Here is a 15,105-nt window from a genome sequence, read left to right on the forward strand (position 1 = left end):
CGATATTCTCTCGAACCGGTAGAGGGAGTCCCTCGCCGTCGGCACAGAACACGGAATATGTAAAAATCTCAAAAATTGTATACTCTGTGTATAAAATGATAAATGATTCTGTTTCTACCACACTCTATAGGGTAACATTTTATGACGTCAGTGTGTATGATGCCGAGAGGACCCTATAGATACCCTATAGATACAAATACGGAATGAGGAAAAGGGTCCCTCTAGTGGTCATTATTTGAAATACATGCTGGGTTCTAAGATCCTGGGTTTGGAAGCTGGTCTAGAACCCACTTCACTAACGCTCTAGACTCGATTTACGTTTACTAAATACGACCCTGCTTCTGTGGAAGGTTTACAGAATGGGGAAGTTTGGAGTGTGCGTTGGGGGGGCCCAAAACTGGTCCCGTGTGGGGTCCAAATGAGTCTTAATTCAGCTCTGCGTAGGGGCGCAGTGTAGTACCCTGAAATGTGAAAGCTCGGTCAGGAATTCTGCTTACGAAGGATAGCTCCTATATGAACAGACAAGCAATATATATTATATATGATATCTATGTATATATTCATAAAATCGCACTCTGGGGTATTATGTATGAGGGGCTCACCCTCTCACACGCTTTCATTCAGGTTAATGTCATCTCAACGTCGTCTTAATGTCCTAAATTATAAAATTGACGAATTTAATGTAAATAAGCCGACATTTGGTGTTTTCTCTTTGGGGAATTTTTTGAGGTTTTTGTCCAAATAAATCGGTTTCAAAGTTTCTTTAAAACAAGCCACTCTGTTTTTTCAGGTTTTGCTGCTTCCACTTGGGCAGCTGGTAGAAATCCGCTTTGGACATCCCCAGAATGCTGCCAAAGTCTTCGTCGGAGAGGTAAACCTGGCAAAGGAGAAGAAAAAAAAGGTCAATTCCCTCACTGTGATAGCCTCTACCACTTCTGCTGGGAGGCGCTTCCACTCATCTACCACCCTCTCAAATATTTGATCCTACCTCCTTTTTGGTGGGGTCCACTCCGTCGGGCAGTTCCTCCGCTGTCTTGTTAAGAATAAGGGATTTCTCAAACCACTGATTGCCGTTGCTCTCGGGCAGCGGCCCGACGTTTTGTTTGACCGGGGACTGGCTGCCATTGGTTGTCGCCAGGTTACCGTTGCTCTTCTGCGGATTCCCATTGCTGTGACTCTTGTAGATGGCGTTTTCGGTTTTGGGGGGGGCGCTGGGTTTATTTGTGCTGGTTTTGTTCAGGTTGGTGTTTTGTAGGTCCTGGGGAGGAAAAAATGATAATAATCATAAGGTTTCTTGTTATGTTGGAGCAGGATTATCAGCAGCAATCTGACAGTCGCCGGTTAAATCCGGTTATTGTTCCGAGTCACGAGTTCTTGGTGTCACGGTGAACGATTAAACACAATGAGTGTTTGTTAACGTTGTTTCTATAAAGTCATCTTGCAACATTGTAACCTACGAGCGCCAAACGTCTCACCCCTCGTGTCTATGGTGCGCATCGCGGCCTCCCTGGATACGGGGAACATCGGGCTGTTTGGAGAACTGGAAGGGAAGAGACAACCAAACCAACCCAGGAGAAGGCGGCCAAGACATAGAGCCGGCTGAAACTAGGAAGACACAGAGACAACCAAACCAGCCCAGGAGAACGGGTCTTGATTGATTTTCTTCTAGCTTTGCGCCCATCCTTGTAGCGCCCACCGAGACCCAAGTCTTTGGGGGTCTACTGGCGAATTAGAGGAACATACAGTATCTCCTTGCTGTTCCACCTGGGCCACCAGCAATGGAGTCCAAGGGAGGACATCTCATCCTCCATGGCTAGGGGGCCGACATATTAGAATAAAGAGCCCCTCATTGTCTCTCGCTCCGGGGAGTTCCTTACTTTTAACTTGTAAACAGGAAGACCCCATGTACAATAGGGTGAACAATCGTCCCTCGTTCCCAGGGACTGTCCCCTGACCGAGACGCTTGTGTAATTCTACTTTTCTCGAAAAATTCTCCTGAAACCCTTGAACGCCTGATGCTAAATTATATTTCAAAAGCAAATTGTTCCTTTTTGTCTGTAGCTGGTTGGAATCATATAAATAATGATTACAAAGGGTCTCAGTAAACCGGAGCAGTATGTAGATATATATATATCTATATATATATATATAGTAGAGTAGAGGTTGTAGCCGTATTAGTCCAGTGGTGTCAATAGGGAGAAGAGCTCCCGAAATCTTGTCATTCCAAAATTCTGTTAGTCCAATAAAAAAGGTATTATCACAAGATACTTATTCCATCTGTTATTTGATATATATATATATATATATATATATATATATATATATATATAAGTGATGTCTTCATCCGTTATATTATTTTAAGTTATATTTTCAGTAAAATGATAACCCCGGGAATAACAAACTCACCACGCTGATCTGCGAGATAGCCGAGACGTCTCCTAAATTCTTCTTCATATCTTCATACGACAGTCCTGACTAAAACGTGAATGAGAATTGGGGTGTGAATGGCACGAAATAGACGCGTCTTCGTCCAACAAGGAGATTGTGGAATGCCCATCCGTGGGGTAAATAAGTGGGGCAAAGACCCAAATTCTGGTTCTATACTTAAAAACCACCCGACAGGTCCTACCAGCCGGTGGAGTCATGGACCATTCATGTTCCGGTAACATCCCAACTGGTTCTACTTACGCTCCACTTGTGTGAGTCCCAGGCGTCGAACCAGCCCGTGAAGGTGGGGGGCTCGTACCCTTGTTTCACGGTTATAATGGGGGTAGACAAGTCCCGGCCGGCGGGGTGCGACTTCAGGTATTCTTTTGCTGAATTTATTGATTCATTCTTTTCATATTCATTGGCCGATTTACCGACCCAAAGGAAGAGCTAATTCAGGGGGGAAAATAAGAATAAAATATGATCAATTGACCCATTAGGTAGATGTCTACTATAAAAAAAAAAAAAAACCAAAAAAAAAAATGCCTGATTTTGGGCTGGGCCTCTGCTTATCCAGAATTTAGAAGAGAGAGAACGTTTAGCCAAAGAAAGCCCTGCAGTCACCTCTATAGAGTATTTCGGAGATTCACTGGGGTATTTAACTCATTTATAAAGTTAAAAAAGTAGATCTTGCTACAAGTTATCAAAACCAGTGAGTCCTCATCGATGTCCACGTCGATGCATTATGTGTAGGGGATATCATACCACCAAGGCCTTATAGGTGACGTACTCTAAAATATATGATATTGGGGTCTTTTATGAATCAGAGATTTAAAAAAAAAAGTGGATATTTCTGTTTTGGCCACAGATTTGATAATTCAACCAAATTTGGTGGACCAGAGTCGTAGATTATGAGAGTCACAAAAAGGTTTCAAGACTTCCGAGATATCGCAGACAACACAACCTCTTACGAGATGTATCAGGTAATGAGGATACAATTTAATTGTCTGATACAGTTTACGAGATGTATCAGATAATTGTTTCCTCGTTACTGGATTGACAGCGACAGACTTTGCGATGGACCTTGAGGTCTCTCACATCTTCTCGTGGATGCTGGAGGCCATCGCTTTACCTGCCCCAGCTCGTTACTTTTAGTTACGTTATTACATGTTGTCTGTCTTCATGTAAAGGATGGTATCTTCTGAATTACAGACATTAGTCACATCACGCCTGGTCTCACAAACTGACCTCTTCCCACGTATCCAGTAACATTACGTCATCTTCGTCGAGGTCACTTTGGGTAAAATCGACCACTTCTGTCATGATGAAACGACCCGTCTGATTGGAGCATTCGAAGAGCCGGGGTTTGTACTGCACCACGGCTTCCTGGAATCTGAAGAAGGAAAAAAAAAAAGCCACGTCAAACAAACCGGCTACAGGAGATACGGAAATCCTCCGTTCTAGGTACCGAAAAGTTTTATTTATAATTCAGATTTGCTCGCCTTCAAAGTTGTAACCGTGGGGATTTTGGAGAACTTGGTCTGCAGACAATAATAGTAAATCTAGTGGGGAAATTGTGACTTATATGAAAATGTGATGATAGGAGCTAAAATGTGAGAAATCAAGTTCCGGGGCCAGGGGTAGAACTGGAATAAGGAAAAGTATCGTGTTCCGTGTTCCGCGTTCCGTCTCTGTTCTAGTTACACCAAAGATACCGTGTTGGATAAAGGGCCATTGGAACACAGGAGTGATGGGCGTGATAAAGGGCCATTGGGACACAGGAGTGATGGGAGTGATACATTAACCCCGTCTGCGCTGGATTTCTGATCCATTTCATGTTATTTTATTGGACAAAATGTGCATTTCTCTCAAAAACCAAGGACATATTTCTAAGTGACCCCAAACTTTTGAATGGTATGTGTGTGTTTGACGAACCTTTGTGCTCAATTCCTAATAGTACGGTTAGTAAATCTCCCGCAGTGATGTCACCTATGACGGTTCAGCATATCGGAAAGCATTTCAACTCTAAGCAGCAGCTTTAAAAGAACTCGTGACAATATGAGAGATACAAAGAAGTTAAGGACCTTTTATCGCTGGCGTAAGGAGCTTTCCCTCCGAGGGCCACCCAGAATTCCGCCGGCTCCTGACCCTCTAGGACCGTCTGCTTGTCCTGCTTGGAGATGATATTTGCCACGGTTTTGGCCATTTCCCGCTCATCGCCACTGCAGCCCTGGGTGATCAATAAAATCACAATAAAACACAATTTCCTTACATTTTCCATAAAACAAATCCCGCTTTAAACTTTTGGGAGGAACGCTCTCATCATGCTCAGCCAGCTACCACAATCCATAAAAGAATCTACTTCCAAATTTCTATCGGGCAAAGATATAAGTTAACCCTGCAACAGAACCTTGGCGTAATGATAGATCTCTTTGATACAATGTACCCCACGGCGTAACGGGAACGGGGTGATGCCCCACGAAGGGCAGAAACGAGGGCAGATGAGATGCGGGATAACGAACTTGCCTTTCCGCACCACAGATAGCACACGGAATCTGTTTTTAACACAAACACGTCGTTGGAGTTGAGAGAAACAGATCTCGCTGGAACTTCCGTGGCCTTCGTGTTGTACTCATCGGTCCCCCTGACTTGGAACAATCTGATTGGTGGCTCCGGCTCCTTGTTGTTTTCTCGACTGGTTCCTCCCTGGTTTGAAAAGAAACATAAATCCATGATATTTTTATATAGAAACGATGGAAAAAAATATGGAAAAACAGAGACTTCTGTTCGCAGAATTTTTCTAAGAATTGTTTGATGTATTGGACAAAAAAAAAAAAAAAAAAAAGGATTTTTTTTATTTAAAAAAGGATATTTTAAAGTCCATTGACTTAAGTTCAATATTTTTCCTAATCCTGCACGGGTTGTCTCAAACTTTGAGGATTTAAACCTTCTTTGTTAAAAAAAATGTATTTTTTTTAGATTATGGATATTCTAAGGTCTTCAGTGCTTTATGTTACACAACCACCCCCTTCTCATCGAATAAATACTATCTTCTACCCCATCTTAGCCTCTCTTCCGCTATTTTAACCCAATCGCCCTTAATGTTTCGCCTCCACTGAAATAATTACTAGCAAGAGGAAAAAAATCAAGAAATAACATAAAAAAAATTAAAAAATAACATTAAAAAAAATATCTAAAGAATACGACAGCAAAGCGGAAGGACTGGTTGGGGTTCCGTAATGGAACGCTGTGACGTTTAGATGCTGAGGGTGTATCACCTCATATATGATCATCTTCCCTTTAAAGATGGCCTGGAAATGCTTTGGTTCTTTGCCCATGGTCACGCGGATTTGGACCGGTTGGTCGTGGTACTTGCGATCCAGCTGGACGGCCTGGTACGCGCATGCCGTGATCTCGTCTTGTGTCGCGTGACGCCCCTGAAACAAAAAGCGTCCCGATTTAAAACCCAAAGACTCAGTCAGAGGGGGGCCTGATGACCCCTGAATACTCGCCAGTAGCTCGGTTAACGGCACGAATCAGCGGAGACGTTTAATACGGTTCCCGAGATCAGACCGCAAAGCTCTAAGCTCCTGCTGACATCATCGTTATGTTTTATGTTTAGAATGTGTGTAACTGTTCAGGATTCCTTGTAAAATGAAAGAATATTCCAAATACTAAAGGGTTTTTAACTTAAATACCCATCGCAGTATCCATCGGAAGACCCAACTGTTCCAATGGCGCCAATCGGTAAATCAGCCATCAGTCCGGGTCAGCATGTTTTTAAAACAATGTACAAAATGGAATTCCTGTTACCAGTAAAATTTAGGATTTTTAATTTAAAAAACCCCCATAATTTTATATTTATATACGATATTTAATATATTTTATATTATATACGATATTTAATATATTTTATATTATATACGATATTTAATATATTTTATATTATATACGATATTTAATATATTTTATATTATATACGATATTTTTGCCCAATATCGATCACGGTGTGTATTTCACCTGTATAAAAATCTATCTGGTTAGCTATGAATTCTGTGATAAATTTACCAGCCACATGTAAAGGAGATAATTTGGTTTTCCAGACTTTATGTACGTATAAAGCACCAAGTAGCAGTCCCCGCCATAGAAACGTCCGTAGGTTTTAGGATCAACTTCTTTCAGTTCTAGTTTTTCTATTCTCCACACCTGTCCAGAAGAGAAATCACAAATTCTACATCGTTTTCAATAAATTCATTAAAGAAAAAGAAAATTCAGCATTTGTATAAAATACTTGGTGTCTATTATATATATTATATATTATATTATATATATATCACGCGTGTTATTTGGCTCCGCCCACTCACCTCTACCGTCCCCGAGGCGTCATCCACCATCCGCTGCTCGGCAGCTAACTCTGGCCTTGCATAAAGTTCATTGATGTCAAACTTCACTTGATCAACTTTGGCTGTTTTAAGACAGAAAAAAAAGAAAAAATGGGAAATAGGAAAACGGAAAAGGCAAAAAGCGATAAATATCAGAAAAGTACTAAGTACATCTGGTGGTGCTAAATAAATAAAATACAGAGAAAAGGGGTGTAAAATCAATGATTAGAAACGTGACACAAACTATTTTATACTTTCTCTTTTTTCTGTAAACCTTTACTTTCTCTCCTTTCCTCCCTTTCTTCTTTCCTCCTCCTATCTCTATTTTTCCTCCTTTGCCTCTTTCTCTTTTATTCCTCTGTATTTTTCTTTCCTCTTCTTTCTTTCTTTCTCCCTCTCTCTCTCTCTTTCCTTCTTCCTTTCCTCCTTTCTTTCTTTTTCTTTCTTTATTTCTATCTTCCTTTCTATCTTTCCTCCTTTCTTTCTCTTTCCCTTATGATTACTGCATAATATGAGACCCAAACAGGGCAGGACAGGGTGTATAATGGGTAATACTAGAATAGGCAGCGGCTGTGCCACCATCTTTCAACAGAGAAACCGGAAGCTCTGTGTCAAACTGTGAGAGACGCATAGAATCTTCGCATGGAAAACACTTTTTTTTGTTTAGTTCAGTTTGTAAATTTTATGCCTCCGGCGGAAATACCAAAACCACTCACCGATTTTACCAACTTGGTAAGCCTTCCCCAGGCCCTGTGTTTCTCCGACATCTTTCCAGTTCTGGAAGAGCTGCTTGAACATGGTGGACTCTGCTCCATCATTAATTACCTCCACATTTGTAGTGGCCGGATAGCCTTTGGCTTGTATGAAACCCTAGGAAATAAGGCACAGGGTGATCACCATAATGACAACCAAGTTCCACCAACTGGTGTTATTTTAGTGCCAACTTGTTCCACTCATCGATGGCCACGGGGCCGACATCAACAGGATTCTCAAGCTAGACCAGAGAGGAACGTACCACCATCCTCCACAACCCCATCAGATAGAGATTAATTTGGACAGAACATCTTATTTTATGTCCAATTAGACAGCTGCCAGTGAAAGATTCTACGGACGGCGAAGTCTTTCGTTGGATCGGTGATGTTACTTACCACGGCTCTGCTAAAAGCTGCCTTCTTCTCCTCTGGACTTGAGTTCTTCCCTCTCCAGACGTAAATCTTCACTCCACCTTGATCTAGAATATGGCAATCCTATAGAGAACAAAGATATCCGTCACAAATTCATTGTTACAGATGAAAAAATGTCTGTTTTGGTTAAGAAACAGCTTCTGGAGACCAGCGTGCTTTCTTAGCGCACTAACCCAGCTTAATCTGGAATAGCTGCTGAGTAGGACCCTCCAAAGCTGGTGACCCCCAGAGGTTCCTTAACAGGTTGGTAAAGCAAGCTCTGCATCATTGGAGTGTTTAAAATACGCAATCATCTCCTCGGTCAGCTCGGAGCCACCAACCAAATGGTTCCCAACAACGTCCACTCACCTCGTGCTGTAAAAGATCTTGAGTCAGAGGCTTTGTGGCCGTCTCCTGAACCACCAGGTCCCCATCCTTTTCGAAAACACTGCAATAAAGTGAAAGAACCTGAGCAACGCAATGTGGACCAAACGGACCATCTGACCAGAGCTATTACTAGACATGGAAAGGGAGCTGGGCAGCTGGTTATTGAACCTCGGCTACTCGTGGCCGGATCTCGGGTTTTGAAGGCATTGATTGATAAATTACCACCGATATCTATACCCTTGAGCCGGGTGTTTGGTGACTTACTGGTACAGGCGAACATTTGACTTCTGTTGTTCATCTGCTTTCTCGTCTTGCGTGGCTTCTTTTAGCTCCCCGGTTCTCGCGCCCAATACGGCCGCCATGATCTGCATCAGGTCAGGAGAGTCCGGCTCGTTGTCTATGATTCCAATCTGGGCTCTGCCACCACGTTCGTCATCCCTAATGCTCTGAGCCAAAGCGCAGCCCTAAGAGAGGACACAGCATTATACGTCATCTTTCTCCTGTCTTCCAATAGAAACAAAGAACCTGCCAGCAGATCGGCCCCATCCGGCCCCGTCTAGTCGCCCGTTTCTCCTGCTGTAAAGACTCAAACCTTAATCAGTTGTTGGTCTCGTCTTAGATTCAGGAGCCGTATGTCTATCCCATGCATGTTTAATCCCCTCACTGTATTACCCTCTACCACTTCTGCTGGGCGGCTGCTCTCCTTATCTGCTACGCTATCATTACGTGTAAACCTCTGACCCGCAACAGAAGGAATCAAGGTTTTTCATAGCCTTTTGTTGGCTATAAGTTCATCTTGTATATTTTTAGTAAAGCCGTAAAGAGGTTTCACACCAAGGACACTCTAACCGACGTTGTTTGCTCTCTACCCACATCCAAAGCCCTCTCCTCCCTTTCCTTTCTCTGTCCCCCCAGGTAAATCATCTTCCACCCCATCCACCTCAAATCTGATTTAGTCCTTGGCTTTGTCTTCTATCCCGGATAACCTCATCCCGGCTGGATTTACCTCCGCAGGAGGCATCGATCACTCACCCGTATCCTCTCGGATTTATTGCTCTCCGGCCCGTTCCACTGGATGATGACTTTCCCCAGATCCAGCAGGAAGACGTCGCCTTTATTGAAACTGTTCCATGATAAATCCACCTGCGGCAAAAAGCGGGTGAACCGGCGGCAACAGAGCATTTCTATACAAAACAATTTAATCCCATAAACGAAGACTTATCGGAAGGTTTGTAAATATCTGAACGGACATCATACCTTAATCTGCTTTAGCACAGGTATTCCGATATCAGTGACAAAGCAGCGCCATTGTATTAACAACAAGACTCCGTACCCATCCCCCACCCCGAATCATATTAATGGCCGTCCTTGTAGGTGTTGGTTGATGGTTGGATGGATGGTTGGATGGATGGGTGGATAGATGGTTGGATGGATGGTTGGATGGATGGATGGATGGATGGATGTATGGATGGATGGTTGGATGGATGGATGCAGGGCCGGCCTTAGGGGTGTGCGACCTGTGCGACCGCACAGGGCGCCATGGTTGCAGGGGCGCCTGACCGGGACATAGATTAAAGCATCGGTTTTTTTTTTTGTGTTTTTTTTTTAAACTTTATTTAATATCATTCATGTTAAATAAAGTTTAAAAAAAAAAAACGATGCTTAAATCTAAGTCCCGGTCAGGGGCGCCGAGCGGTTCCGGCTCTCAACATGAAATGCCGGCACCGCGGCAGAGCAAGAAGACGGACGCCTCCCGCTCTCACCGCAGGACTCCGGCAACAAGGTAAGTGGGGGGGGGTGTAGTTTGAAGGGGCAGAGGGGGGGGTGTAGTTTGAAGGGGCAGGGGGGGGGTGTAGTTTGAAGGGGCAGAGGGGGGGTGTAGTTTGAAGGGGCAGAGGGGGGGTGTAGTTTGAAGGGGCAGAGGGGGGGTGTAGTTTGAAGGGGCAGGGGGGGTGTAGTTTGAAGGGGCAGAGGGGGGGTGTAGTTTGAAGGGGCAGAGGGGGGGTAGTTTGAAGGGGCAGGGGGGGTAGTTTGAAGGGGCAGAGGGGAGGGGTAGTTTGAAGGGGTAGTTTGAGGGGCGGTAGTTTGAAGGGGCAAAGAGGGCGGGTAGTTTGAAGGGGCAGAGAGGGGGGGTAGTGAGGGGGCGCCAGAGGAGTAGTCCGCACAGGGCGCCACAACGCCTAAGGCCGGCTCTGGATGGATGGATGGGTGGATGGTTGGATGGATGGTTGGATGGATGGTTGGATGGATGGTTGGATGACATGTACAGGGCTGGCGTTCCTGCATGCAGACCGAGCTCGCACCTTAAGGGCCACTAGATGGACGCCCCACAAGACGATAAATATATAATTACATTTTCCCAGCACACTGGGACAGATATCAGTGGCTTTTGTGGAATGTAGGTCTAGACAATGATGTGCCGCGTTATGGGTGGTTTGTTGGTAACATCCCCTTCTTGGCTACCTGGAAACTTTAAGTCTGTTTGCCCGCTCTTATGTACATACCTCCGTGGCTGTGACATGTTTCCTTCCTTTCACGTGGAGCAGACGTCGTATGTTGTACATGTTGGTCTCCACGTGTTTGAATCCCGAGGCTATACCTCCTTTCTTGTAGCTAATGGAAGACACTCAGAGATGTTACGCATGGACATGGCAGCGATTACATCCGTCCGGCCATATTATAATCTGCCTGTATTGAGAAGGAGATCGTGGCCGGACCTGCAATGTTCACCTCGAGATGTCCCAACAATGGAACCACAAGTCGAGATTGGTGGCAGCCTGCGGCAGAGCCAGCATTATCTAAGACCCCCCCACACCACCCACCCTTACAAAGGCTGCCTTAACCAATCAGAAATGTAACAATAGGGGAGAGATAACTTAATAAGGAGGAACAATCATGGAGATCCTGAGAGGAGGACGTTGTTTCATTGATCGGCCCCCGTACTTACATGACGCCATTTTTGAAGTAGCTCTTAAAGGTTTCCGATTCGTGTCCTTGCACCTCCCTGTGCTGGATTGGACTTCCACCCAGGGACTCGTCCAGCTGGGTGGTATAGAGAGCGGCGGCCCCCTGTTCATCCTGCGTGGAGTCCTTCCCTATCCAGTAATGGATATCGCTGGACAGGCCGTTGGCAATCTGCTTACTCTGGAAGAAGACAAAGAGAAAGACGGCCTCGCTGTGGGATGTTTCATATTCCAAAGATTATTGTGAAAATGTTTAATTACTAAAATATAAACTAATATAAATATATTAAAAAAACCTTTTATATAGAATTTATGTAAAAAAATGACATTCCTATAATTAGTCCATTCCTTAGCATTTACATTTAGGGAGAAACTTCGTCGAAGCCGCGCCGTGAAATTAAAGCTATATTTTGAGTAGTTTTAACACAAAACAAGGAAGAATACAGATGTTTATCCTACAGATCCCGACACGATCTTCAATAACGAGTCCACCCCTCCCTCGCCTCGAGAAAAAACGATCAGACAAAATATAAGAGCTCCTGAAACACTCGGGTATTAAAGCGCTGAGAAGGGGTCCTGAAAGTCGCTCTTCCACCGGAATTTAACTAATTTATGGCAATGCTAATGAAGTCTGTTCCTCCATAGACTTTCATTAGTCAGAGAGTCCATCTGGGTGATTAAGACTGAGCCATTCTATTGTTCCCCACAGGCAGTATGATAAGGAGTGGGGGTGTTTAGTAGATCGGGGATCAGATAACAGAGAGAGAATCATACAAATGGCTGATATGCAGCTGCCTGGAAACATTATAGATTGCAAAATCTGTACAATAAACGATAATTATACAAAACTCGGGACAGAAGAAAATATGTTGCCGTCCGATCTAAGAGAATGGCTTCCAACACAGTCTTTTACGTGGTGAAGTGGCCTCGATACAAACCTCTGTGCGGTTCTCCCACCAATCAATCAAACACACGCCTCCCAACGCGTTTCGCGGGAATTGTCTGTAATTGTTGGTCTTTCGGCTCAGTATTACAAGAGAAACCCAAAAAACCACGATCACGGCTTGGCAGTGTTTAGAGAAATCCCGCATTAGCTCACATGTTATATTCGAATGTATATGATATCTGATAATTTATAGCCGGGGGGGAATATTTTGGGAACGTCTCGTATAGGCGGGTCCTCTGATGAGTCACTCTGATTTTCCCTCTAGCGCTAAATAGATATAGAAAGTGCACATTCCAGCCGCACGGGGTTTGTTTATTGCCAAAATCTATGCATCAAGCAGCCAATCAGGGGCATGAATCATTGCAGGTAGCGGGAAACGCGCTCAGCGATGGCACTTGTCGGGGGAAGCGTGCTCAGAGACGGCACTCGTTGGGGGAAGCGTGCTCAGCTATGGCACTCGTTGGGGGAAGCGTGCTCAGCGATGGCAATCGATGGGGGAAGCGTGCTCAGCGATGGCACTCCTTAGGGGAAGCGTGCTCAGCGATGGCACTCGATGGGGGAAGCAGGCTCAGCGATGGCACTCGATGGGGGAAGCGTGCTCAGCGATGGCACTCGATGGGGGAAGCGTGCTCAGCGATGGCACTCGTTGGGGGAAGCGTGCCCAGTATTGTGTGTTCCGGGATCAGTTCCAAGGCCTGCCAGCGTCTCAGTTTATCTTTGGCATTACTGTCACCTTTAGCAAACAGACACATTCCATCCCCGAGGTCACCCGTATCCTCCGATCCCGACAACCTGGATCCCAGCAGAGACGACACGGCGGTCTCCCTGCTACTGGCCCTGTGCAAACAACCATCTCATACAAAGCTTCCTCCTCTATACACAACCCGACCCTGAATAAATGAAATCCCCCGTGCCGCCCTATAATCTATATGAGAACCCGTCCCGCACGCATTCCCACGTATACGCCCGCTTCTCCCGCGCATGGACTACTTTCTAACGCAATCTCACAAAAATCTATAGTTACCTTGAATTACATGAAAACAAAACACGGAGAACTTAACCCATTTAGTTATAAGGGTCCCAACGTGACCACTATCACCGCAGGGTACCGTAGGCATTAACATCAGCTGGTGCGGGGAAATCCTGGGTAACAGTAACCGCCAAATTCCTTCTCTCCATAATAAAAAAAAATCGCAAAAAAAGCAACAAAACAGCCTAAATTTTAAAGAACGATTCCTTTCGCCTGACCCGTCACGTCTAACGAGGAATCGCTGCTCACGATGTCACTTACGTATAAGATGATGTAACAGTCGCCTTCGAAAAAGCTTCCATAAGCCTTTTCAGGGAGAGGAACCATTTTCATTTTCTGGAAAAGAGAGAAAAAAGAAACCATTAATGTATAAATATATATAATTATTATTATTATTATTCCGGTAATTTCTCCCCTTTATGGGGTTATAAACAAACCGTGACGGCTCCAAGACCGCAGTGACCACCGAGAGCCTCCTCAGTAACTCCCCACAGGAGCTTCCGGTCACAGAACGTCTCCAGGATTTGGGTATTATCTTCATACTTTAGGGCTTTATTCACTAAAGGGAGAGTTGGCAGGGGGGTTTGCTCGAGAGCCGTGGTCTCAACTTGTCAGAATTAATTATGAAGGACCACCCCTGGCACGCGGGGCCATACAAAAGAAGATCATTTCTCCACGAGGAGGGGGGAGCTCCCTGTATAATGCATAATTCAATGGACTGGGAGACTTGGAAGACCCCCCCCATTTAATTATACATTATACAGGGTCGGCCAAACTCTTTCCACAGCAGAAGCTCATTGGGGTTGGACCTTCATAATGAAGAGTGAGGACGAGGAGCTGAAAAGATAGCTCTCCCTTTAGCGAATAGACCCCCTCATCCCACATAGTAAAATGTAAGGCGCTGCATCTGTCCGTCAACGTTCTGAAGCAGAAGACGGGGGAGTCATGGGGAGGAACAAGGTATGAATCTTCTCTCTCTTACCTCGATGGACCATATCTGCAGGCCGGGCTTCCTGCTGATGTTACTCAACGGCTGGGCGCTCATTTTGCTTGCAAATCTGAAAAAAAAGGACGAATTTGAGACACGTAAGCAAGCGATACATCGTTACTACAATCAGCACCTCAAGGTCACGACATTAGGGGGGCACTTTGACTTTGTGAAGACCTCATTATGAGTGCTGCTGCTTAGTAAATGCAAGAGGAGCCCAAAAAAGGACCTGGTCAGAGTGGGAATAATCCAGATAATGACATCATAGGACTAGTGTGACCCGGGTGACGGGAGGAATGCTCTGGTTGGTTTCGGCTTTTCACAGCGTTACCCGCGGAGGTTAAAGGTCGCCGGCGGATCTTTAGCGTCTCGCAGTGCTGCAGGGATTCTGCCCCGCGAAGGGTTAAAGGAAGCGCGTTGGCACAGAACCGCTCGACGCCGCGCTGTGTAAACAGACGGTGTGTTCTGCGCGCCGGCGGCTGCCTCCTCTCTTCTTGTGACAATAACTCCATTCAGCCGCCACACAGTGATACATTCAGCTACAAAGTGTCTACCCTGACACAACGCAACTCAATGAAACACAACGCAACACACCACACCGCCACACAACGCAGCACAACACACCGCCACACAACACAACGCCACGCAACACAACGCAGCACAACACACCGCCACACAACATACCAGCACGCAACACAACGCAGTACAACACACTGCCACGCAACACACCACCACACAACACACCACCACGCAACACAACACACCACACCGCCACGCAACACACCACACCATCACACAACGCCACACGCCGCCACGCAA

At 45.1% G+C, this 15,105-nt stretch overlaps 1 protein-coding gene across 1 annotated transcript; it reads right to left on the reverse strand.

Moving 5' to 3' along the window:
• Positions 1 to 763: 763 nt before the first annotated feature.
• Positions 764 to 14,343, reverse strand: LOC149278850 (villin-1-like). Its single transcript, XM_089501644.1, has 19 exons — positions 14,281 to 14,343; positions 13,560 to 13,634; positions 11,307 to 11,503; positions 10,864 to 10,972; positions 9,392 to 9,502; positions 8,624 to 8,823; positions 8,342 to 8,420; positions 7,958 to 8,056; positions 7,526 to 7,679; positions 6,792 to 6,892; positions 6,496 to 6,633; positions 5,706 to 5,864; positions 4,954 to 5,133; positions 4,512 to 4,657; positions 3,676 to 3,820; positions 2,689 to 2,877; positions 2,407 to 2,475; positions 989 to 1,258; positions 764 to 877 (listed from the first exon to the last, which is right to left on the reverse strand). The coding sequence occupies exons 1-19, from the start codon at positions 14,341 to 14,343 to the stop codon at positions 764 to 766; spliced, it is 2,598 nt and encodes an 865-aa protein (XP_089357770.1).
• Positions 14,344 to 15,105: the final 762 nt, after the last annotated feature.

The sequence above is a fragment of the Sceloporus occidentalis genome, unplaced genomic scaffold (genome assembly GCF_023333645.1).
Source record: "Sceloporus occidentalis isolate IW3139 unplaced genomic scaffold, rSceOcc1.0.p SCAF_178, whole genome shotgun sequence".
Classification (NCBI taxonomy): domain Eukaryota; kingdom Metazoa; phylum Chordata; class Lepidosauria; order Squamata; family Phrynosomatidae; genus Sceloporus; species Sceloporus occidentalis.

Bases quoted from the DNA above. Each gene is read 5' to 3' on its own strand.
- LOC149278850 (XM_089501644.1), bottom strand. From the start codon at position 14,343: ATGAGCGCCCAGCCGTTGAGTAACATCAGCAGGAAGCCCGGCCTGCAG. The intron at 9,503-10,863 runs GTATGTACATAA...TTTTTGCCGCAG, and splicing joins AACATGTCACAGCCACGGAG to GTGGATTTATCATGGAACAG. The intron at 3,821-4,511 runs GTCCTTAACTTC...TTCCTTCTTCAG, and splicing joins CCTTACGCCAGCGATAAAAG to ATTCCAGGAAGCCGTGGTGC.